The sequence below is a fragment of the Hirundo rustica genome, chromosome 13 (genome assembly GCF_015227805.2).
Source record: "Hirundo rustica isolate bHirRus1 chromosome 13, bHirRus1.pri.v3, whole genome shotgun sequence".
Taxonomy (NCBI): domain Eukaryota; kingdom Metazoa; phylum Chordata; class Aves; order Passeriformes; family Hirundinidae; genus Hirundo; species Hirundo rustica.
The window spans coordinates 14,333,792-14,356,433 of NC_053462.1; the positions used below are offsets into that span (position 1 = coordinate 14,333,792).

At 46.4% G+C, this 22,642-nt stretch overlaps 1 protein-coding gene across 1 annotated transcript; it reads right to left on the bottom strand.

Annotated features, from left to right (window-relative positions):
• Positions 1–200: 200 nt before the first annotated feature.
• Positions 201–16,640, bottom strand: FAM174B (family with sequence similarity 174 member B). Its single transcript, XM_040077616.2, has 3 exons — positions 16,366–16,640; positions 9,185–9,316; positions 201–4,052 (listed from the first exon to the last, which is right to left on the bottom strand). The coding sequence occupies exons 1-3, from the start codon at positions 16,638–16,640 to the stop codon at positions 4,049–4,051; spliced, it is 411 nt and encodes a 136-aa protein (XP_039933550.1). The 3' UTR covers positions 201–4,048.
• Positions 16,641–22,642: the final 6,002 nt, after the last annotated feature.

Here is a 22,642-nt window from a genome sequence, read left to right on the forward strand (position 1 = left end):
CTTGTGTGATTAAAAATATTCCTCTACCATGCTGCTAAAAGCAGTTTTCTCCCTTGTCAGGCTCCGGTTCAGTCACAGGACAAAGGGACTTGCAGCCCTCTCATAATGAGGCACACGGGTGTTCTGACATCCACCTCACTCCAAAAAGCAACATCCCTTTCCCATCTCTGCCTTAAACATAACATACAGCACAGGGATTTCAAGAACATTTTTAATGATGGCAGTTTCTACTGAAACACATGAAGTCCATTCAAATGCAACCAATTTTTCCTTAAAAAAGAAGCTTTGGTCACAATGACAAATTCTTTAAAAAAAACTTCAAAGCAATTGCACAAAACTGAACACATGGTCCTGATACCTCCTCACACACAAACTGCAGCAGCAGAAACTCATCTAACAAGGGGAAATCTTTAACAAAAACCACAGCCCATCACCCTGCAGAGATTACACCACGTACACGGAATTAGAGGGAACAGTTACAAACCAAGTGTTAGAGTTAATTAGTGTCTATGTGTTCAAGCTTCATTAGTGCCTGTAGACTCTTACAAGTAAGTTTGGCCTTAAGATAAACACTAGGGGATCACAAAGTCAGTGTGCTAAACAAGTGTTTGCAGTCATCTCTGCAGCTTCCAGAGTACAAAAGGGGGGAAAAATGCAAATACAAAACTCTCTGCGTACTTAGCTCTGCAGGTAAGCATGGCACACTGATTTCTGGCTCAAGTGGAATCTCTGGTGACAGGGCTGTGGCTGGAGTAAAGCAGCTGCAATTCTGTGCAGGGTTTTCCCTCCACACGCAGAAAGGGAAAAGCCTCTGACTCACATACTCTGCTTGCCTCAGCCAGGAGTTGGTGGATTCTGTAAGCAGTAAGTGAGCTACAGGCAGACAGCTGTAATAACATTTCTGTTTTCATTTTCTGTAACAAAAAAATATGCCTTTTGAAATGCTCTTGAACAAAGCAAGTTTGACTACGCAACACAAAATAGCAGCAGATACTAAGACACGTTACAGTAACAATCAGATTAAATCTGCAGTGTAAGATACACAGAACGTTAAGGTAAAAAACTCATGTAGTGGTTAATGGCTATTTCTTCTCTGATGAACTCCTAGAACTACCTGAACCAAACAGTTCAAATTATTAAAGCTATGTTTTAAACTGATTTCTACAATTAAAAAAATATTCATATATATATACTATTAGATGAGTCACGTCAAGTGCTCTTAAAATCTTAACTAAATATAGCTATAGAATATTTAACCAGACACTTTAAATCACATACAGCAAGTTTTGTAGAGGTAAACATTGCCTCACATTTGCACCAGCAACTGAGTATCAGATGGAGCATTTGAATTATTTTCATGACCACGAGCAACTGGTCAGGTTGACCTTCTACTTCCACCAAGCAGCTGCTGCTTCCCTGTAAGCACTTTTCAGCTTATGGCACACAGTTTGGGACTTCCCCAAGAAGCCAGGAAATCCCAGCTGCTGTTGAGCACCTCCATCATCAACATCTCAAATATATGGTCCCTGTCCACCATTGAGATTTGGCCATGTTGTGAAAAGAGTGGAATTTGTTTGTTTGTTTGTTTGTTTTGTTTTGTTTTTTAAGCTACAAGGGGAGCAGAAGGCCTTTGCCAGCCTAACTCAGCAAGTGACCTGAAGCTGCTGGAAAAACTGATTTAGGAACTGACTTGCCCTCAGAAGGGAGAAGTGCCCTTCATACATCTTTTCTTCTCCTCTCTCTCCTACATAACTTGGTCTTGCCTTTCTTTTGTGAAAAGAGGTGGTTTCACTCCCTGTCCCCCACTCTGAGAGTGCCTGATGCTCAGTTTAATGAGCGTGGCAGGAGAGTGGGCATGAACACGTTGCCATGGTGCCTGCACAGACAGGGCAGCCACCTCATCCCGTCCCCTCCTTCCGCAAATGCCAACAGAGGCTTTTAACCTCCCTCTCTCCTCTCAGCATTGCCACTTCTCTGACTTCAAAAGGCCTTGGTCTGCCCAAAACATTCAATTCCCAGCCTTCAAAGTCTTGCAGCCCTGAAGAAACTCAGAATTTCCTTCTGGAGCTTCCAGCCTAGAGCCTGAAACCTGTTTTACGGAGCTGGAGAAAAAGCTCCAGACCTCACCTCAACCTGCAGCACTGCTCCTCTCTCTGCTCCCTGTGGTTCCTACCAGCCAGAACAACCTGCCCAGCCCATCCTCACCTCACAGCTGACAAGTCAAATATTGCTTGGTAACAGTGGCACAGAATGACTCAAACTATTCCATGAATGAAAATAACAGAGCATTTGATATTGCCTTGATGACTAACATTAACACAACAGTCTGCTTTGGGATTTTTCCATCCAGGCTGAGTTGGCTGTCTGCAAAGCCTTTGCTGAGTCACAGCTAGGGAAAGCAAGCTGGGGTATGGCAGCTGCTGGGATGAATGCACAAGGCTGCTGGAAAGGGAAAAAAAAAAATCCCCCTTAACCTCCTTTTACTCACTGAAGGGCCAAGGGGAACCACACAGAACTGGCACAGGCCGTGGTGTCATGACAAAGCAGTTTGGTTTCTCAACAAGCCTCAAATCTCAATAGGGCTTTAAAAAAAAAAGATAAAAGTCCCTAAAGTGGCAGCCTGCTGCAAGGCTGGTGCTCTGCCAGAAACTGCAGTCTCCTTGAGGGATTGCAACTGAAAGGCTGGGAGAGGGTCAAGCAAACAGTGGGACAATTCTAAAACCACTGGAAAATATGTGCTCCCCAAGAAAAGCAAGGTTCCAGCCAGCTTAAAACCCCAAAATAGAAGGTGTTAAGGAGTGCATTAAACAGTAAAGTCTGAACTTCATCTGTGGTTACTCTAAAGGAAAACCACAAAGTAAAGAAACTAACCCAGTTAGGTTTGCCCTTTCTACTGCTGGCCTGGAATGCCTGGATGCCTGTGGTCTCCCAAACCCGACCTTTCCAGATGCAGCAACCTAATTCCCACAGTGTCATCCCACAGCTCTGACCTCTGCAGCACAAAGCACAGCAGGGAGCAACGGCTAAAAATGAGTCCTTGAGTTAAATGAGCTTTGTCGAGCAGGTAGTAAGGGAAAACTTCCAGTTTGACAGAGAATAAGATCACTTACATGAAGCTTCCATGAAAAATAAAACATGTTCTCTCTGCAATCCAATCATTCCACATGAAGACTTACTTTGCTTAGAAAAAGGTAATGAATTGTAGACAAGTTACAGTCAGCACAGGACAGTACAAAACACTGGTTTTATTCCCAGTGGAAGGGCAGAAAATTACAAAAATATATCTTCTTTAATCCAAGATTGTTGTAGTTTAGAGCATGCCTGATTCTTCCTATTTCCCTGTGGTCTCACTTACTGAAGTTGATCTGATCAGAGCTCCTTGGGACAATGAGAGTGTCATCATGAAAACTTAGTGCAATTGTTGTTAAAAAAAAAAAAGATCAGTAGCAAGTCAAGAAATTTTCCTACATGAGTCAACCTCCCAACCCCTTCCCACCCAAACCCCTACACCAAACATAGTGTGGCATTTCAGCATGGCTTACAATTTTACCATCTTAAGTCCTAAGTCACCTCTGTAAGGCCCAAAAATACTTCTTGATTTTTTTTTTAAACACACGATCCGTTTAACAATGACCGAAGTTTAACAGTGACCAAAGCGTTGAATCAGGATTTTAGAAAATAAGTCCCTGGGGCAGCTTGGTTTAATCTTCCTTGTCTTCCTCCTTCTGCAAAACTTATTTAGACTGTAAGGAGCTGCACTTTGTCATGGTTTGGTGACAATGCAGCCCTCCTAAAGCGAGAGAGCCCAGTTTGCAAAGAGGAACTCTGGTCATTCCAACGCAGGAGTCGGGACACCAGGGAACCAAATGGTGTTGTTTTAGTCAGAAGATCCACAGCCTGCTGTACAAACAGCACCTCGAGGCGGTGAGGCTTGGTTTGGTTGTAATGCTGCAGAGATGAAAGCCTCCCCTTTCACAGTTATGGGTTCAGCAGGTCCCTCGACAGCAGAATGATGTCTTGCAGGGCACCGACGCTCCACGGAGCTGCTTTACCTGGAAAGCAGAAGAATTAGCACAGCTGGAGATTTGCAATTAAAATTACTCACAGGCAGAGATGAGAACCCACGTGTGAAGTAGGAAAAAAAATCCCCAATGTCCACAAAGGAGAAGGCAGCATCATTCACTGGGATTGCTACTAATTCCAGCAGTCTCCTGCCATGCCAGGAGAAGAGATACCAAGGGAGGAGAAAAGCAGAGTTAGATGAGAGAAAGGCCAGACTCTGGAAGATCCTGTGGCCAGTCACTGTGCAGAGCAGAGGAGGGAATGTGCACAGGGAGGCACATGAAACCACATTCTGCACCTCAGAGCTTTAACACACCAGTGCGCTCCTTACCCATCAACACACAGGGACCATCCTCTTTGCTATGGATGCTGCTCCTGACACCCTACTGCTTTAACTGCTTCAGGGTTCAAAAAAAAAATCTTAATAGGAACTTGTTACACTCCAGGAAGGGGGTGAGAGCCCTCCCATAGGACAGCAAGAGCAGCAGAACACGGTGTGCTCTGCCACAACTGTCACAGTAGCATCAGGAAAGAACTGGCCTTCAAAACCCAGCAAAAATTGCTTTTTGACTGTCTCTTTTTCTCCCCTGCTGTGGGCCTATGGGAAATCCTTAACAGCAGCACCAAAGCTTTGGCAATCTGTTGTATTTACAGTGAGCTGCTGCCTATGTTGGTGATTTGCACTCCCTTCAGATGAGGATAAATGATACCCGTCCATTTACACACAACTTGTCACTGCTGCCTGCTGGGGAAAAAAAAAATAAGCTGCTATAAACCCCTACAATTCACCTAGCATCATCCAGAATTGCCTGCAGCTCTCACTGGAAAAAAAATCTATTAGAGCTGCTCCCTTGAGAGTGAACACCTCGCAGTAACAAACAGAACAATTCCATGCTCCATTCATACCTGCACATGCAGTCAGGATCTGGGAAGGATGTAGTCCTAGAGAAGGCACCAATAGTGTAATCCATATTTTACAGAGACTCCCAAAACTCGAGTATTATCAAAGGCTGAGCCCTGCAACTGTGCTGAAGATGTCTCTCTACAGTTCAGTGCTATCAGTGCCTGAAAAAGGGATGAGTCCAGAATCCAGCCCTTACATGTGGTGCATCTTTCCTCTCAAACATCCTGCAAGCTCTCAAAAGCCCTTTAGACTCACAATGCTTGAATAAATATTCCTGTCCTCTTCCCTCAGCCTGCCACTGCTCCTTACACATAAATCTTTCTCCTTTCGAGAGCACTTTGGAAGACGCATTCCTGAACTGCTTCTGTGTTCTGCTGGTGCCGCTGCTGTTAGAGGAAAAATGACAATCCATAGGGAAAACAAACTGAGGAATTTCACTCAGCCGACAGGAAGGACAGAGGCTTCAATCTGCCCCAAGAAAAACTTTTTATCAGTATTTATTTAGGAGCCTGACATCAGGACTAGCATTTAAATTCCAAGTTCTTTCCCCAGCTCTGGGCTGTCGCATGGCACGCATCGCCCTGGACAGTTGTGAAATTCCCCCAGCTGGGCTCAGCAAGCGAAGCAAGAGCAGAACTCGCTGCCTCCAACAGCTGCAAGTCAGCAGGGAGAGGAGTCACTGCTGATATCCCAGATTACTGAAGTGCTTTCAAAGCCTTTCATGTGCAAGGCACCACGGAATTTATTCAGAACTTGTTTTCAGCTTCCTATTGAAGCTGACAAGAAATCCCCCAATGAGTCTCGCTAGAGTTAATAAGCTTAACAAGCTAACAATTTTATTTACCTTTTCAGAAACTGGTTCTTTTTGCAGCTGTTTTAATGTCTTTTCTCTTATTACACAAAACAACCCACAGAGTGCTCTGTGGTGGGGGATGGACACCAGTTTGTTGGGGACATTTGTCTGTAACCCACTTTACTTCACTGCTCTCTACTCAAGTATCCCTGAGTGCCAAATGCCAGATGAATCAATGGCTTAGCTCAATCACAGAGATCACAGAACCCCTGCAAATTCCCCTTGCCGTCCTGAAAGAAAGTGCTAAAGGAGCAAAGAGGAGAGGGAAATCTTCAAATCAAACTCTATTTGTGGGATGAGAAAAAGCACATATGGAGGATGGGATTTAGCTTTCCAATAACTCGTTTTTGAAGATGTGCAGCAAATCCCATCATAAAACTTGAAAAAAACCCTGACATCTGCGAAATTATGACCAATATAGTTCATATGGTCCAGGAATCAACTGGACAAGAATGCTTTTCGGCCTTCAGCACAGATTGAATTGGTGACCAAGAAAAAAACACTCTTTCCACTGCTCTGTGTGCTTTCTTTGCGTAGCTCTATACTAATTTCAGAACAATTCCTCAACTTTTTATCCAAATGCCTCCCTCAACACCAGAGCAAATACATACAGAAGCACACATATTAAAACAGTGGTTTCCAATAAGCTTTTTAAGGAGGTATCAATGTCCAAATGATCTGGTACTATTACTCTGTGACAATCTTTTATACTTTTTGCCTCTTTTCACATAGAAATTGTGCCTGCAGGATTAGAGGCCTTTGACAGAGCTGCTTCCCTGCTACTGGTTGCAAAGAGGGGATCTGATCCAGCACACATTCCACAGAGGCAGCAGTGGGTGGCTTTTGCATCCACAGAAAGGTCTGTGTTTGGTAAGATTTTGAAGTGGTCTCATTAGTCTGCCTTACTGGAGGAAGGTGGTTATTTCTTCTTGCTCCACTGCCCAAGGGAAGCCATGGGGGAATCTACTGGGAGCCTAAAACCTTAAAGCCTCCTGAAAAAAAATGGAAAAAAAAATAGCAACGACCTTCATCCAATAGCCCAATTTACACTGTCCGCTGTTCTTTGATGCCTCGTGTAAGACTGGAAACAAATCCGCACAAGGACAAAGCATTAAAGGAAAGAAAATTAACTGCACGAGAACCAATCGGAGAGGTAAATGTTGCTTCTCCCCTGTGGCTGCTCCACACCATATGCCTTTTAATTAGAGAGCTGTTTGCATTACATGGGGACAGAGCACAGAATCTCAACTACTCCCCCAAATACAGACACAAGTGCCAGCACGGACCTTTCAGCGACGGGAGGGGATCTCAAACCAGCTCAGAGCCTCTCACACCATGAAAACCAGCTTGGGCAGGAGGGGAGGACTGGGGCAGATACCCCAGAAGGAGACCTGTTAGAAGTTTGTTCTCTGACTCCCTGTGGGCAAGTCTGAGCTGCCCTTTTGCAGCTCTATCCCTCTCTTCCCATCTGAACACAAGCACCTTTGAAAAATGTCCTGACTAGTTTAATGGGGTTGTCAATCGTCAAACTCAGCAACTCCAATTTGCAAAGGAGGCTTTTTACTGGTGACAGGATTTGTGAACTGTTTGGGTATACTCTCCAAGATGCACAAAGGAACCAGAAAGCTTGACACCTTCCACACCAAATGTATCCTCAAAGAAGCTTTCCCAAAATCAGCCCTGCTAAAGGGCTGTCTGTAAGATGATCTTCCCCTCTGAACTGAGTAGCTCTGTTTGAGCCAAACAAAAGCAAGCCTGAAACAGCAAGGACTGCAGAAAATGTGCAATTTAATAGCTGTCACACTGTGGCAGAAAGGAGGAATTCCCACAGCTGAAAAGAGGACTGGCTGGCCAAGAACAGGGACCCAGGATGAGCCAGTAGCTTCAGTGATAGTGGCAGAGTTCCTGCTCCAGGGTAAGCAACGTCAGGTAACATGAACACAGCTCTCAAGAGACAAATGGTCTCCAGCAAGCGCTCTTTGTTCATCCACTGTTTCAGTATTAGACACCCTGTCCTGAAGCACAATGACTGAGATTCTTCTGTTCTCATTCTTTGGGGAAAAACCCCTCAGATCCCATTTCCAAAAGTTCACAGAGAAAGCATGGAGTTAAAAGGAAAAGGGTGGGACATGGTGGCTGCTTAATCAGGCCACGGCGACTCAGATCTCTGCACTCTGGGTTTAACAAAGCTCAACCACAACGCACAAACTGCACAAGCTGAAATTATTAGAGCAAAACCAGGGCAGCTACAGGGAACAGCAAAAGTCAGGTAAGGGCTGATAGGAGTCTTCTAAGCCAAGAACTAATTGTTTACACATAAAGGCTTGACTCACACCCCTCATTGTTTCAAGGCTCCCAACTATTTCCTGATTTTTATAGAGAAGTAATGCAGTGATTTGAGAAACAACCAGTGGAACATATGGTGGTGTGTGGTTCAGATGTTGGCACACATGTGCTCAGAGCAGATGTGGTGTTCCCCCTTTTCCAAAGTTAGGAGATGGGCAATGGGAGTAAAGTCTGTAAAATCTCCAGTTAGAAGTTGTCAAGATCTGCATTTTTATAATTAGGAGAGCTTATTTCAGCCAAAGTAGGACAGATTTTAGAGTAGGCCTTATCTGGATTAGCACACAACTCGAATAGTGTGGATGGCTTGATGCAAATAAAAATAAGAGATGCAGATACCCTGATGCCATAAATCAACAAGCAGCATCTTTATGTGCTGAGTTCTTGCCATAAATCTTCAGGCCCAGAATAGGCAGCAGAAGTTTTGGGCTGTCACACCACTTACATCTCAAAAAGACAGACATATTTAAGGAAAGTTTGTTGCTAAGGCAGAACTGCTAACAGCATTGGTTAGGGCCCACAGTCCTCTCTGTGTCATAGACCAACACAGGAGCACTCTGGTACGAATCTTGTGGAGATTCATTCTGATTTCCCTCCCAGGCTCACAGCAACAGCAGTTCCTGGGAAAGAAGCCCTGGATCCACGACCCTTGATCCACAGCCCTCCATCCAGTGTGAGCACACAGAACAACTGCCAGCAGCTGCCCGAGAGGGGAAGTTCAGTCTGTCAAACCCTGCCAGCTATTTGGGACACGTGTATCCCGCTGTGCTGCTCTGCAGGGGAAAGAGGAGTGCAGACAGCCTGGGGTAGTGACAGGGTTATTGCAGGAGCAGGGGAGGACAGAGCCATGTGTGCTGGGAATAGGCTGAGCAGTGTAAAGGAAAGAGATAATGCTTGGGGCAAAGAGGGGAGACTGTGACTGCCTCATGCCTGCCAAGTTAGCCCTGCAGAGAAAAAAAAAGAGCTGTCTTCACTAACAAGAGCTCAGTGAGAAAGTCTAAGGGGATGGATGGCAGCAGTACCTGTATTTCACATCAAACACTGTTGAGTCTTCATCCTCGTCGTCTTCTTCGTTCAGAGGAGCCATTTCTACCCGCTCGGCCGGGGTGGTGATGATGTCGTACTTCCTGGTCTTCTTAATCCTCTTGCCAGACCTGGAACACAGAGGTGGGAAACACTGCCTTTATACAGTATTCCTTGGAGAGGCTGAAGCTGTTCCACCAGCCCTGACTCTGTTGGATTCAGACCCCCCTAACAGGAATGCTGCAGAACCAGCCTCTGTCCCCTCCTGCTGCCTTTCCACTGTTGGTGCCCGTGTGTGGAGCAGTTTCTCGTCAGCTGCAATCCAGATCAACGTCAGTCTTTCCACTGCTGACAAACCAGAGATGCTCTGGCACCCAGGGCAGGCACACGAGCGCCGCAGCCACCACGTGCTCCTGCTGCCACACTCAATAAGTGAGACATGGGCTTAATCAGCTGAAGTAGCCACTGGTTTAGTGAACATGTTCAGATGAGAAAGCACAGGTTAAGCCCTGCTGAGCCTTGGGAATGTTCTAGGCAGGATTAGGAGCAAGGAGGTGATGCTGTCTGGGTACAAATTGCCTGCTCGCTTTCCTTGCAGTCAGGCCAAGCGCAGGACTCCCACAGAAACAACCCTGAGTCTCATCTGAAGTAGTTTCAGGCTCCATCTGTGTAGATTTTCCATATTCCATTCGGTGCTATGAAAAATAATCAACTTGTGCAAAGCTAACTGTACCTACCACCTCTCCTCCCACAGATGCCAGCCTCACCTTCCTTTGGAAATGGAGATGCTCACACACCTGCACATCCCACAGTTTTGAGAGATCCATTTTCTAACACTTACTTTCAATTAACAAACACTTGGTGTGTGGCTTTTCAACTTATTCTCTGCCTCTAGCTTGAATTGCATGGGTCTGTTGGGGTTTTTTTTCTCACCTACTGTTTTCATGCATACTAGGAAGGTCACACTGCTCATGCATGAATGCATTTTTGTGATTATACATTCAAGAACGTGCTGATGTGTACTCAGCCAGCCTTCAGGGAGAAAAGTGGATGATTCTGGTTAACAAAATGCAGAACTTTCTCCTACACCTTTCAGCAAACAAAACTGCTACCTGCCAAGCATGACAAGGGAGCTGGTGCAGGCACAAGCAAGCAGCCCAGCAGATTTTTGGTAGTCACAGCTAGTGTTCTGAGCAGCCAGCACGTCCCAGGCGCTCTTCTCACTATCAAGAAGCCTTGTTCTGGCACGTCATGCGAGGTGTGCCGGATTCAAAAGCACAGCTTTTGCCTCAAGAAATCTTTAAGAGTTACACAGCAACAAGAGCTGGAGTGTGAGCACTGCAGACACACTGGGACTCCAGCTGTGGGTGTGCATCTCCATCACAGTGGTCCCTTCGAAGTTTAAAGCTAAGGAAATTTAAATCGGTGACCAGCTCTGATGTGAAAATCTCAGTACCTCTGCCAAGCACTGCTTTTGGGCAGTAGTCCAAGGCTGAACAAACAGGTCCCAGCCCTTGGGATGAAGCAGTTTGCCTTTCCCCCCTGTTCTGAAGGCTGAGGTTGCATCAGGAGTGAGGAGAAAGTCACCTCCTGGTCTAATCTTTAGAGCTATCTGTGCTGCTGTGTCACGCCGAGCACGGTGCGGTTTGTTCTTTCACTGCTGTTGTTGAAACAAGCAATTTTATATCCAGTACATTAGGGCTCTTAACCCAAACACTTGAAAATCCTTTTGAAACCACTTCTCGGTTACTCTGCTTCCCTGATAAAAACTAGCGGCAAAGTGATGCAGGGAGGTTTCCTCTTGCAAGTAAACCACTGTTTTTACAAGAAATATTTACTCATGCTGGGAAGCCTAAACATAGACCAAGACTGACCTGTCAGAACTAACCAAGCACAGCGTTTGCAAACAACCAGTTTGCACTCACATACAAGCTTCAGGGGGTTCCCATGGGTTCCGTTTAAGATCCTACCCAAGTATCAGCCCCACTTTACTGAGACCCCTCTTCCCTCATTCCCTTCATTAGAAAATGTCACTTATTCCACAGAGTTCATCTTAAAACTGTTAATAATGGAGTGGTTGAAGAAATTACTGCAGAACAGATATTTTTAGAAATGGGAAACTAGAATCCTTTTGCCTTCAGCCATTAATTAGTCTATTTGGGCTACACTTTCAAGAGGACCTGGAGCAGAACTCACTGTACAGTGACCTACTAATCCCCAGAACCTCATTTAATGATGGTGCTCATCTAGGATAGGGAGGAAGCTCATTTTGTTGCTGGTTTTTGGCTAAGCTGCTACAACCAGTTGTTTGCCATTGATAAGGCAAAAAAGTCTTTCCTCACCACCTCTTTCTCAATCCATTCCACCCCAGATTATCTAGCTAATTTGTCATTAATCTGCTTTCCAGCAGGCCATTTGCTCATTTGCACAACTCCCTCAGGCTTCATAAATACCAGAAGAATTACCCGAGCTAACTTTGCAGGAAAGCCTTGGGAGTTTCTCTACATGCACACTGAATAAGGCTGCCTGTGAGGAAACCGTTTCACATAAAACTCCTGAACCTCAGTGGGATCCCTGTAACCATCAGCAGCGACAGCAAAAAAAGGAAAAGCACTTTATTCAGCAGGTGGGACCAGGCAGCAGAGCCAGCAGAGCAGCACAGGGCAGGAACTACAGAATCCTAATGTTTCATGAACTTTGGAGACCTCCTGGACAGGATCAGGACACATCAGACCTCGCCATCTCCTTTCCAGCCACATTCATTTTGTGGTTTTTTTTTTTTTTTGTTTTTGTTTTTTTTTTTTAAAAGCAAACAAGAAGCATGCTGGAAGCTGTGGCCTGAGTGTGCCCCTTGCACAATGACAATGCACTCCCCCAGTGGTTTAGCCAGGGTAGAAGTGGTTCTGGGTAGTTAGCACAGAAAACCATCTTCCACTTAAAAAAATCCTGTTGCTTCTGCTGATTCAGCCACCCCCTGTAATTAGGAGGTAATGCTACAGGTCCTTCCCAGAATTATGAGGAAAGAAAACCCAGGTTAACAGTGGGCAGGGACATTAACCTTTCACTGCAGACCCAGTGCTGAGGCACCACGCACCACACCAGGATCTGCCTGGTTCACTCGAAATCAGATGTACATCCCTCTTCAGATGGCAGGGAAGGACAGCTCACAGAGAGCAGAACGCTGACTTTGTGTCTGTACTTTGACCGGGGGCTATTTTGATCAAGCACCAGTCATATGCAGCACTTCATCCTCCTTTCTGAGGCATCATGTGGTGGGCTAAGTGCTCGAATCAACTCACTGCTTCATTGTATTATTTACGCCTCTAATCTATTTTAGTCCACAACCCTGACATTCAAAGATTATTCTTTTCCTGACCCAGAGAGAGAGGTCTCTGCAATTCTTACCTCCTGCTAAGAGATGGAGAGGGAGGAGACCATCCCCTGGAAAGAAAAAAAAAACCCAAACAACTAAAATAACCCCTTTTCCCTTCTAACTAGAGTGCTTACTAGAAGTCTGATTAAGCCGGTCCCTCCTACAGCTGCAGCAATGTTATATGCAGAATGGAATTAGGTCCAGTTTATTTCCTGTTAATGGACTCCCTTAGCAGTTAAAAAAAAAAAAAAAAAAAAATGGAACTATAAACCTCAGGAAACTCCAGGCTTCCTACCAGCTGATGAATTAAATCAGCAATATTTCATTACTGTTGATCTCTCTGGGTATCTCTGCTCTCTGGATGGTGCTGTATACAACAAAGCTGAAGCACAAAGCCAAGTCCTCGTGTGTTTTCTGGAGATGGGGCATGCAGTGACAGGACAAGGAGGAATGCATTCCAACTAAAAGACAGCAGGTTTAAATTAGGTATTAGGGAGAAATTCTTTACTGTGAAGGTGGTGGTGAGGCCCTGGCACAGGCTGCCAAGAAAATCTGTGGCTGCCCCACCTCTGGAAGTGTTCAAGGCCAGGCTGGATGGGGCTTGGAGCAACCTGGGATAGTGCAAAGTGTCCCTGCCCACACAGGGGGGTTGAAATGAGGTGATCTTTGAGGTCCCTTTGAACCCCAACCGTGATTCTATGATTCCGTGATCAATGCAGCCGCCTGCCCATGGCTTTCAACATAGGTCACAGATACATGTTTTGGAGCTGGGTGTTTGGTTGATTTGAGTTTTTTATTTCTCCTCCATTTAAAGTAATTTAATCTGAGTTTTTCTTTCCTGTTGCTGGCAGAAGCCTTGTCTTTGCTGGAGTACTGTAACTATAATACAATTAATTTTAAATCATTAAAACTTTCTGGGGTTAAGCCTTGGATGGCCTGGAGCAACTGTCCAGCTCATAGAACAAAGGGTCTTGTATCTTATGATCATATGCTTGAACCTCTCTCCTCAATCTCATTTATACCAGTTTTGCTATTACTGGAAAACTAAGCTCGAAGTGGTATTTGAGGAAGAAATCAAAACTGAACAAGAAGAAAAACAACAAAACAATGAGATGAAAAACAAGCAGGTAGCTTTTCACTAAAAATCTGGATATGCAGCAGCCTTTCCAGCCTGGATTCTGTTTGTTCAAGGGCAGGTCGAGACACGACACAAACACTCACAGAGCAGTGTTTTCTGCAACTAAAACTTTGGGTTGCTCTCAGCTGGCCCACTGGAGCAGAAGTAACTTATCAGGTTTCCCTAGAAGGCACATGGTCTGCCAGCAGTTGGCCACATCTGAAAAACTGCGTTTCCTGCGAGCTGATCCCAAGGATTGCATTGCAGTAGAACGAACCGAGCTGCACCAGGGGAGAGAAACAGGGCAGACCACGGTGGTAAAAAGGCAAAACCCAAAACACGGATCAAAGAGTGAGTTTAGCCACCCACAAGCTGTTGCAAGACACTGCGTTTCTTGGCAATGCAAACTACCCAACTATTTGACTGAGAATAACATGGAATTTGGTTTGTTGTGGAAATGGTTTTGGGCAGGGAGCACGCAGAGCCCACGGGTGCAGGAAAGAAAGCAAACCCAGGACTGAGCTTACAAAAAAGAATAAATAAATAAATACTATAGCAAATTAGACCTTGCCACATGCAGACAAATAGCAAAGTCTTGGCTGGCCTTCATAGACCCCAGAAGCCACAGAGAGAAAGGAAATTCAGACCACTTTGGGTGATACCACATTCTCAACCACACGACCATCAGATGAATTCAGAGCGTAACATTTCCAAAAGGAATGAAGAGGAATCTCTGAGTGTTGCCTTAAGAACTGAGCTGCAAGCTGGAGAAATAGATCTATTCCTACTCAAACAAAAAAGGAAAATAATATCAACAGAAAAATATGTAAACGTGAGATGCATATAAAAAATAAAATGTATAAAACATTAATCAGATGCCTGTGACGAGTATGTGGCCAATCACTGGTTTATTTCATCCCTATAACCCATATAAAAGGATAATTTACTTCCAGCAACACAGAACAATTTCACAGTGAAAGTTTAATCAAAGATTGGATTTCAGCAAAATCTCTTTAATAGGAATCCATGACTCTTCAGGAAAAAAAAAAAAAAAAAAAACGTAATGTTTTTGACTAAGTGTGAACAAAGCTTGTATTCTGATGGAGAAAAGCTTTACATTTATTGAGGGTAAATCCCTTATCTCTTCAGCAACAGAATCTCCGCTGATCTGTGTTGTCAGCTACAAGTGTGATGCTATACTAACATACCTGTTGGTATTCTCTTCTCGTTTGCGACTGGGATAACTGTTTACAAACAAGTGCTCTGTCAGATAAAGAAACATGCTCAGAAGCAAATAGCTTCATTTTCCAGCTCCCCAGCAGGTTCTACCAAAGATACACATGACATCTCAGAGCATGTTTATTTTAACATATCTTTAATGCTGCATTAACTCTGATCACCTGTATAATGACGAGTTTGGCATGGAAGAATAAATCCATCTTTCCCGAAGTGACTTTAACCTGGACCTGGTTTTGCTGATAATGGTATAGGGAAGGCCTTTAAAGGTTATCAGTTTGTCTTCTTTGGCTACCAATATTCAGCCAGGTCTCCTTGACACAAGATATTGCTTTATACTCAGAAGAAACTGTGGCAAAGAAAATAAACTCTCCAAGAACAGACGGAATTAGGAATAGAAACTTAGTGCAGGGTGAAAAGCCTTAGTTATAGACTTCCTAACTCAAGCTCATATAACCTCTACCAATTCTGTTGTTTGTCCGTGACAACTTTATACAGCTGCAAAGCACACATATTGATTAAAAAAAACCAAAAAACAACTCTTCAACATTTTATTGGGCTCTCCCAAACCACATCACTTTACGAGCACATTTATTTGCATTGCCTTTGCCAGCTGCTGCACACACTTAAGTAGAACACAGTTAAATGTCAATTTCTTCAGAAAGTATCAGCCCTGATCATTTCGGTTTATAGCCCACGCTTTGAAATATTACCATCGTGAACGCTGCCCTTCCCAGATGGAATTAGCTCAAAGTTAGAGAAGCAGAGCATCCAACCACGCACAAAGGAGCTGTCTGAAGAAAGAACAAGGAACAACATGCCGACTCCACTTGTTTAACTGCTTCTGCCACCTGAGCCACGGCTTGGCCTCTTCCCACCGCCGAGCGCCAGCTGTTCCCTTCTCTTTCCGGCCGTCCCTGCCCAGCAGCCGGACGCTGAGCTGGGACACTTCGCCATCTGGGCCTGGATCTCCGGCTGGGCTTTGTGTCTCCACGGCCCGGCAGCGCATGGTTCCTCGGGCTCCCACCCCAGTGACCCACCGCCGCCGCCAGCCCCACGTATTCCCCCACGTTCCAAGGGAGTCTCCCGCGTTTCGCTCCGTGCCCGCTGCAGCCCCCAGCGCCCACCGTGCCCCACGCAGCGGGAGTACCCAGGCTGGAAAATCCCCCTTGGAGCCCAGCCCGTGCCCCGATTTCCTGCAGGAGCGGAGGAAGGCGCGGGCTTGCCAGGCCGGCAGCCCCGCACGGCTCCCCAGGGGATGCCGGGCCAGCCACACACGCCGCGCTTGAGGCCGGGCTTTGAACGCATCAGCAGCAGGTTATATAATATACGATTATATGTAAGATACCTATTATATACATAAATAATAACAAAACGGGAGGGGCTTCCGGCCCCTCGGCCGGTGCCCCCGATCCTGCCCCGCCGGGTCCCGGGTTGCCGCGGGCGGTCCCCACCTGAAGACGCGGAGCAGGAGGCAGGCGATGAGCGCGGCCGTGAGCGCGCAGGCCCCGATGACGGCGGCTTTGAGCGCGGAGAGATCGCGGAGCACGGCGGGCACGGGGCTCAGCCGGGCCCCGCTGTGGTTGCCGGGGCCCGGCGCGGCGGGCGGGCGGCTGCCGTTGCCCGCCGCCGGCTCCAGGCTGCCGCGGGCGGCGGGCGCGGCGGGCAGCAGCAGCGGCAGCAGCAGCGAGGCCGCCAGCAGCGGCAGCGGGGCGGCGGCGGGGCGCATCCTGCCCGCTCCGGTGCCCCGGCTCCAGCCGAGCCGCGCCGAGCCCCGGAAGGCAGCGCCGGCCGGCCCGGCCCGGCCCCCGCCCCCCCGAGAGGCGCCGCCTCCCGCCGCCGGGCCCCGCGGCCGGGCACGGCCGGGGATGGGGCCGGGCCCTCCGCAGCCTCCGCCGCCTCCGCCCCCGGAGCTTCCCGCGGCCTCGCCGCTGCCGGGGCCGGCGCTGGTCCCTCGCTCAGCACCAGCAGCTCTTAATAGAGAGGATCCGAGGGGGCTGCGCTGGTGGGGGTCTGCAGGGGCCATACGAGGAGTGGCTCAGGGCGCTTAGTTGATCAGCCGGGAGGAGAGGAGAGCGAGGGCAGAGCTCACCGCGGGCTGCAGCTTCGCCAGGAGAGGCAGCTCCGGTCCCGGCTCTGTGTGACCAGCGACAGCACCCGAGGGAACCGCTGGAGCCGGGTCAGGGGAGGCTTAGGATGGATATCGGGGAAAGTTCTTCACCAACAGGGTGCTGAACACTGGAACAGGCTGCCCGGAGAAGTGGTCACGGCACCTGACAGAGCTCAAGCAGCTTTTGGACAACGCTCTCGGGCACAGGATGGGACAGTTGGGGTTTCATGTGCAGAGCCAGGAGCTGGACTTCGATGATCATAGTGAGCCCCTCCACAAAACTCTCTGTTTCTGTGATTCTTTTAATTATATCACACAACATCAGCCCAGCTGCAAAACAATCACAGGGTTCACACTGCCATCAAACAGGGCACAGACCTCCCGAGCTGCTGGGTCAGCATGGCCCAGCTGCTACATCAACAATTCCTACATCAGATTTATGTTCTTTTTTTGCCTTTTCACTGGTCACCAGGGCTCTGCTTCCAGGGTAATGTATTTACAGACCTTTCACATCTTTAAAAATGTAAGATGTGAGAAAATCACAGCCATGGTTCTGCAAACCCTCCTGGAGTGCTGAGCATAAATCATAGAATTATAGGAATCACAGAACATCCTGGGCTGGAAGGGGGATCACAAGGATCATCCAACTCCTGGCCCTGAGGAATAAATGAGGGAGCAAAGTGCCTGTGCCACAATACTGCCAAACACAACTTACTTCTGCTTTCAGTGTTCGGTATTAGCAAGAGCTTCATTGCTGCTAAAGAATTGTACGTGGGGAGAGGGGCACGTTGGCACTGAAATGACATGGAACAAATGGGAAGGATGAAAGAGCTGATTTCTGTCCTGTTAAACTCTGCACGTCACAGCTGGCACGGCAGGGCATGATCTGTATTGTATGTGTGACCAAGCTGTGCAGGAGATGACAGAGGTGTATTCCTGCGGGGAGTGTCCCTCTGGAGAGCTGGCAGTGAAATAATGCCTGGTTCATTGGCCTCCCTGGCCAACTGGGATGCTGTATCAAATGCCACCCACTCGGTAATAAAAGCATCTTGTGTGTTTTGCAGGAAGTTCTTTGGGGTGAGGAAATTTTGACGTGGACACTGTGCAGAAGGCCCCTAGACTGTCTGAATTGGGCATTGTTCCGGCTTTATTTCCTTGCTGACTTTTGTACAATTTCCCAGTTTCCAACATGGGGCCTTGGTTTATTTCTATTCAGGGAATAAATAAATAAATAAATCAGTAAAAATTCCATCTGGGCAGGAGGTCAGATTGGTGGTGCAGGCTATTTCCCAAACACTGGTATGAGCTCCGCTCACATGAGTTATCATTTGTAAACACTGACCCTGTTGCTGGCCCTTCCTGTTCTGAGATGTTTGCCAGCTGCTGCCCAGCCTCTGGCAGATCCCTCTGGCACAGCAGTGCTTCCCCGTAGGACGAGGGAAGACGTGTAAAAGGACTTCCAAAACAAGAACCACCTCCCATAGTTTGAGTGAATATATCGGAGTTGAAGAGCCATTAACACGACAGTTTTGGAGAGCATAATTTGTTTCAAGTGGCTTCAGGATTTCTTGTTTTGGTTTGGCTTTTTTGTAGATTTATTATTTTTTTTTTTTCTCCTCAGATGCTTTACTGATATTTCACATGTCATTTGCCTAATTTGGGAATCATTCCTGGGTCCTGGTCTGGAATGTGGGATTTCGCAACTCTGTTCTTCAATGACATCATGTGGTTTGTTCTGAACACAGCACTAATAAATGAGAGCAAGGGGAGTTTAGCAGTCCTTCTGTAATAAACATTTTATCTGAACAGTCATCTTTTGGGGATCTGAACTAATTTGTGGGGTTTAGATTTTACCTAGTAAGTCCTGTTTTCCATGTATGTAGGACAAATAGTCCCACTTGGATAACAAGGAAGCAACATCTTGGTTTCATCTCCCCCTTAGCAGTGGCGGCTGTGAAAGCCAGCGCTCCCGAGAGCTTTGGTAGAAGAACACGACTTTGAGAAATCAAGAGGAAATTCAGACAGTGAAAAAATGCAGAAAGTATTTGCTTTCCCTTCCAATGAAGCTCGTGTTTCATCCCTGACACACGCTCCTGGAGGAGAAGGCTCTGCGGGTTGCAGGGCTGGGAGTTGGTGTCGTTTTTCTCCCTGCTGAGTTTTCTTCCCGTTTACACCTGTTCGGTGTCATTACAAGTTGGAGCTCTCAGTAGCAATTGCACTTTCTGTAGAAGAGTCTGTGCTGGCTCAATAGAAGGAGCGAGCGTGTTTCTGTATGCAGTTGCTTCTGGGAATGGCAGATTTCTGTATTTATGGATGCCTGATACAACCCTGTTTGAGGGGAAGGCTCTTCATGCACTGCTTAGCAATGCATATGAAGCTCGGGCTGCCCCTTCCTTTGCGCTCTCAGATGGCCTCCAGGCAGCACCCAGATGTATTTTTAGCTCTCAAAATAGGGGGAAATTTGCAAGAAATTGTGCAGAGAAGAAATAAGCAAAGGAATTGAAGCTGGCTCAGTCGTCAGATTTAGGCAGGCTGAATTTGCGAGAATAAATAAGTGTTTCTGTGAGAGAAATGAAATGTGTACAAAATGAGGCAAACTACATTCCCGAGGATTTGCTGCAGAAGAAATCCACATTCTGGAAAAGACCAGGGTCCAGTAAGGAAGGAAATAAAATGGAGCTGGTAAGATATCTGTGTTCCATGAACCCATCTCTGACATCTCAAAACCAAAAAGCCAGGCTACTAGCAAAGATATAAATTCAAGGAACAATCACCTCTCCATCAGAGGGTGTTTGAGCTTGGATGTCAGACAAGAGAGCACAGGGTAATTGCAAGATTTAATCATTCTTCCGGTGACTACTGCTAGATAACCTCAACCAGCAGTGCAGTAAAACTGCAATGCCTCATCTATCACGAGTGGTCCGAGGGCTGCAAAGATGTCCTATTGCTAAATAAAGACCAGTGGTGTAGGGCAAACAGGAGCTTCAGATATACTTGGACAAGTCTTTTCACATTCCTAGTTAGCACATTACGTTAGCCTGTTATTTCTATAACCCTCTAAAACATTTATGGCTTTTTGCAGACATTAAAAGGCAGTGTAACTGCTGCAAAAAGCTTGTAATTTAAGTCTATGATAAGCAGCAGATTCCTTTTAAAGGAGGTTGGTGCAGTCATTAAGCTGGGGTGCAGAGATTATCTCTTGAGCAGGTTCTACAATATTGCTAATACACACAACGTTGCAGCACTGCAGTTAATCTAAAGAAAACAGGGAAAGGAAGGACAGCAGTAAACCACAAATCTTTGTTTAGTTTGGATAACAATAATCAAAGAACACAAAAGCCGATTATGACTTTGCCTCCCACTGCTTCACTGGCTGGTCATGCAGTCTGTCCTGGCTGGCTTGCTGAAGAGCAACCTGAAGGAAACTGACAAATAATTCAATCCTGGGTTTGGGGTTTGTTTTGTTTGCTTGTTTGTTTTTAAGATAATTTGCAAATGATGTCCTTAGACTGGTTTTCTTCATTTCAGCTGCATGAAATGAACTCGTCGGGGTGGTAGTGGCTAATCTTGCAGCCTCAGATGGGCATAGAGCTTCACTGATGGTGTTAAAGTGATTGCCAAGTAGCAGAACTCCATCCAGAATTGCAAGTGACCAGAATATGGAATAAACAGAATCGGATTTAACCTCTACACTATATCCCAGTGCAGCTGAACCATCGTCAGACATGGCACTTATTTTGTCATTGCAGGAAGATAAGTCAGACCTGCTCAAAGGGGAAATATCTGTGCTGTGATAGTGCTGCTTATCCATCAGTACCTACTTACCCGTGTCTTAGAAGTTCTGCAGAGGCAGAAGAAGCAGGGAATCCACCTGAGCCCTTGTAGGATGCTGCTCTAACACATCGTGGTCATTGCTGCTGGGAGAGCAGCCCGGGATATCTGTGCAGCCCTCCCCAGCAGACATCCCTCTGGAGGGTGCAGTCCATCTCCAGAAGGGCTGAAGGGCACAGAGGTGCCCTGTCACTCACATGGAGCACCTCACCCTGGCAGTGCCTCTGGGGAGGTGATGGACTCTCCCTGTCCCACACCGTGCCTGTGATTTGGAGCTGCTGCTCCTGGGTGCTCTTCTGTAAACCATGAACCACCCCAGAGGGCTACACAACAGGGAGTTGTTGGGAGTCACACACCCGGCCAAACATCTCTTTGCAGGTCCCAGGAATCCCAACACCCAGCAGGGCAGGGAGCAGGGGTGAGACACACTCTCCCACACATCCCCCTTTCAGCAGCAGCAGACTGTAATCCTGGTTTGACTGAGCCTGCAGCTGTCATCCCAGCACCAGCCTTCTCCCTGGAATGACAGTGATCTTGAGTTGCCTGGAATAATTCTCTGTGTGAAGCAGCTCCCCTGGAAGCTGTGAGATTAAATCCTTGTGGCATCTTGTTACAGGGATCAGCTCACAGGGGATTATGGATGTGCAAGTGGCACCCACTCTCTGGGGAAAGTAGGAAAACATCTGTTAACATCTGCAGCCAGGCTTCCAAATCCCTGGTGTGAACCAGACCTAAGACTGTCTCGTGGCAAGATGAATATCAGGAGGAGGGCGTGCTGGCCAAAAGGTGTGCTGACAGCAGGAAATCCCCGAGCTCTCACTGTGGTTTGTTGCTTTCGAAAAGGGCTGAACCCTGTGGTTTGTTAGTGGAGTTTTTGGTTGATTGCTTTGGTTGCGATTTCCAGAGAAGGATTTCTCTGGTTTTACTTTAGCATTGTGACGCCTTATCTTTGTGTGGCTGGAGGGTCTCTATGGATGAGTGAAAAAATTGTAGGATTATGACTTTACTAGATCCAAAAATAAAAGATAAGCAATCAGGAAAGGAAGGATTATTTCTTAAATTGCCAAAAATTCACTGTTTCTTGTTATCATCTTCTTAACTCAAATATCAGAAAGACACCAGGGGTAGGAATCGAGCTGCTCACAAGATTCAGGTATCTTATGACTGTGAGAAAACCTCACACCTGCTTTCCACTCCCTTTAAAAAGCAAAGCAGAAAGAGAAAATGTCTTGATAGTTCTTCAGCAGCAAACCTGCTTTTTTTCAACTAAATTTTGACACAAGAGGAGTGGGTGTAAAATATATTTGTTTCCCTTCAAACCAACTGAATAAATGTCGCTTCCTACCACACAAATTGTCACTTAAGCCAGCCTTTGTGAGCTGCAATTTCTACCCATCTCTTGTTTTTGCTTCCTGAAACACCATTTAAAATATTTTCAGCATCACCCCAAATACAGCTGATGATTTTTGGAAGCAGCACTTCAAATGAGGTTGGCTGTGAAGAATTTGCCTGGCACTAAACATCTGCTGTCAGTGCTGTTATCAGCAGAGTGCCACAAACCCTTCCTCACCTGTGGGATGCTAATAGGTTTACTGCAGTTCAGATGAAAGATGTCTAGTCCATGAGCCTATCCTGTTTCTCCCGGTTTTCTTTCCCCAACCCAAGCACCTGTGAAAGAATGTGGTGTTTATGAAATTGGAGTCTGATAGCAGTATTTGGAGCCAAACATAACATACAATCTTCCCTAAGGGTGCACTGGGATTCTAGCTACAAAGATTTGCTAATTTAGT

Excerpts from the sequence above, each read along its gene's own strand:
- FAM174B (XM_040077616.2), bottom strand. The coding sequence starts at position 16,640 with ATGCGCCCCGCCGCCGCCCCGCTGCCGCTGCTGGCGGCCTCGCTGCTG. Across the intron at positions 9,317-16,365 it reads CTCCTGCTCCGCGTCTTCAG|GTCTGGCAAGAGGATTAAGA; the intron begins GTGGGGACCGCC and ends TCTGTGTTCCAG.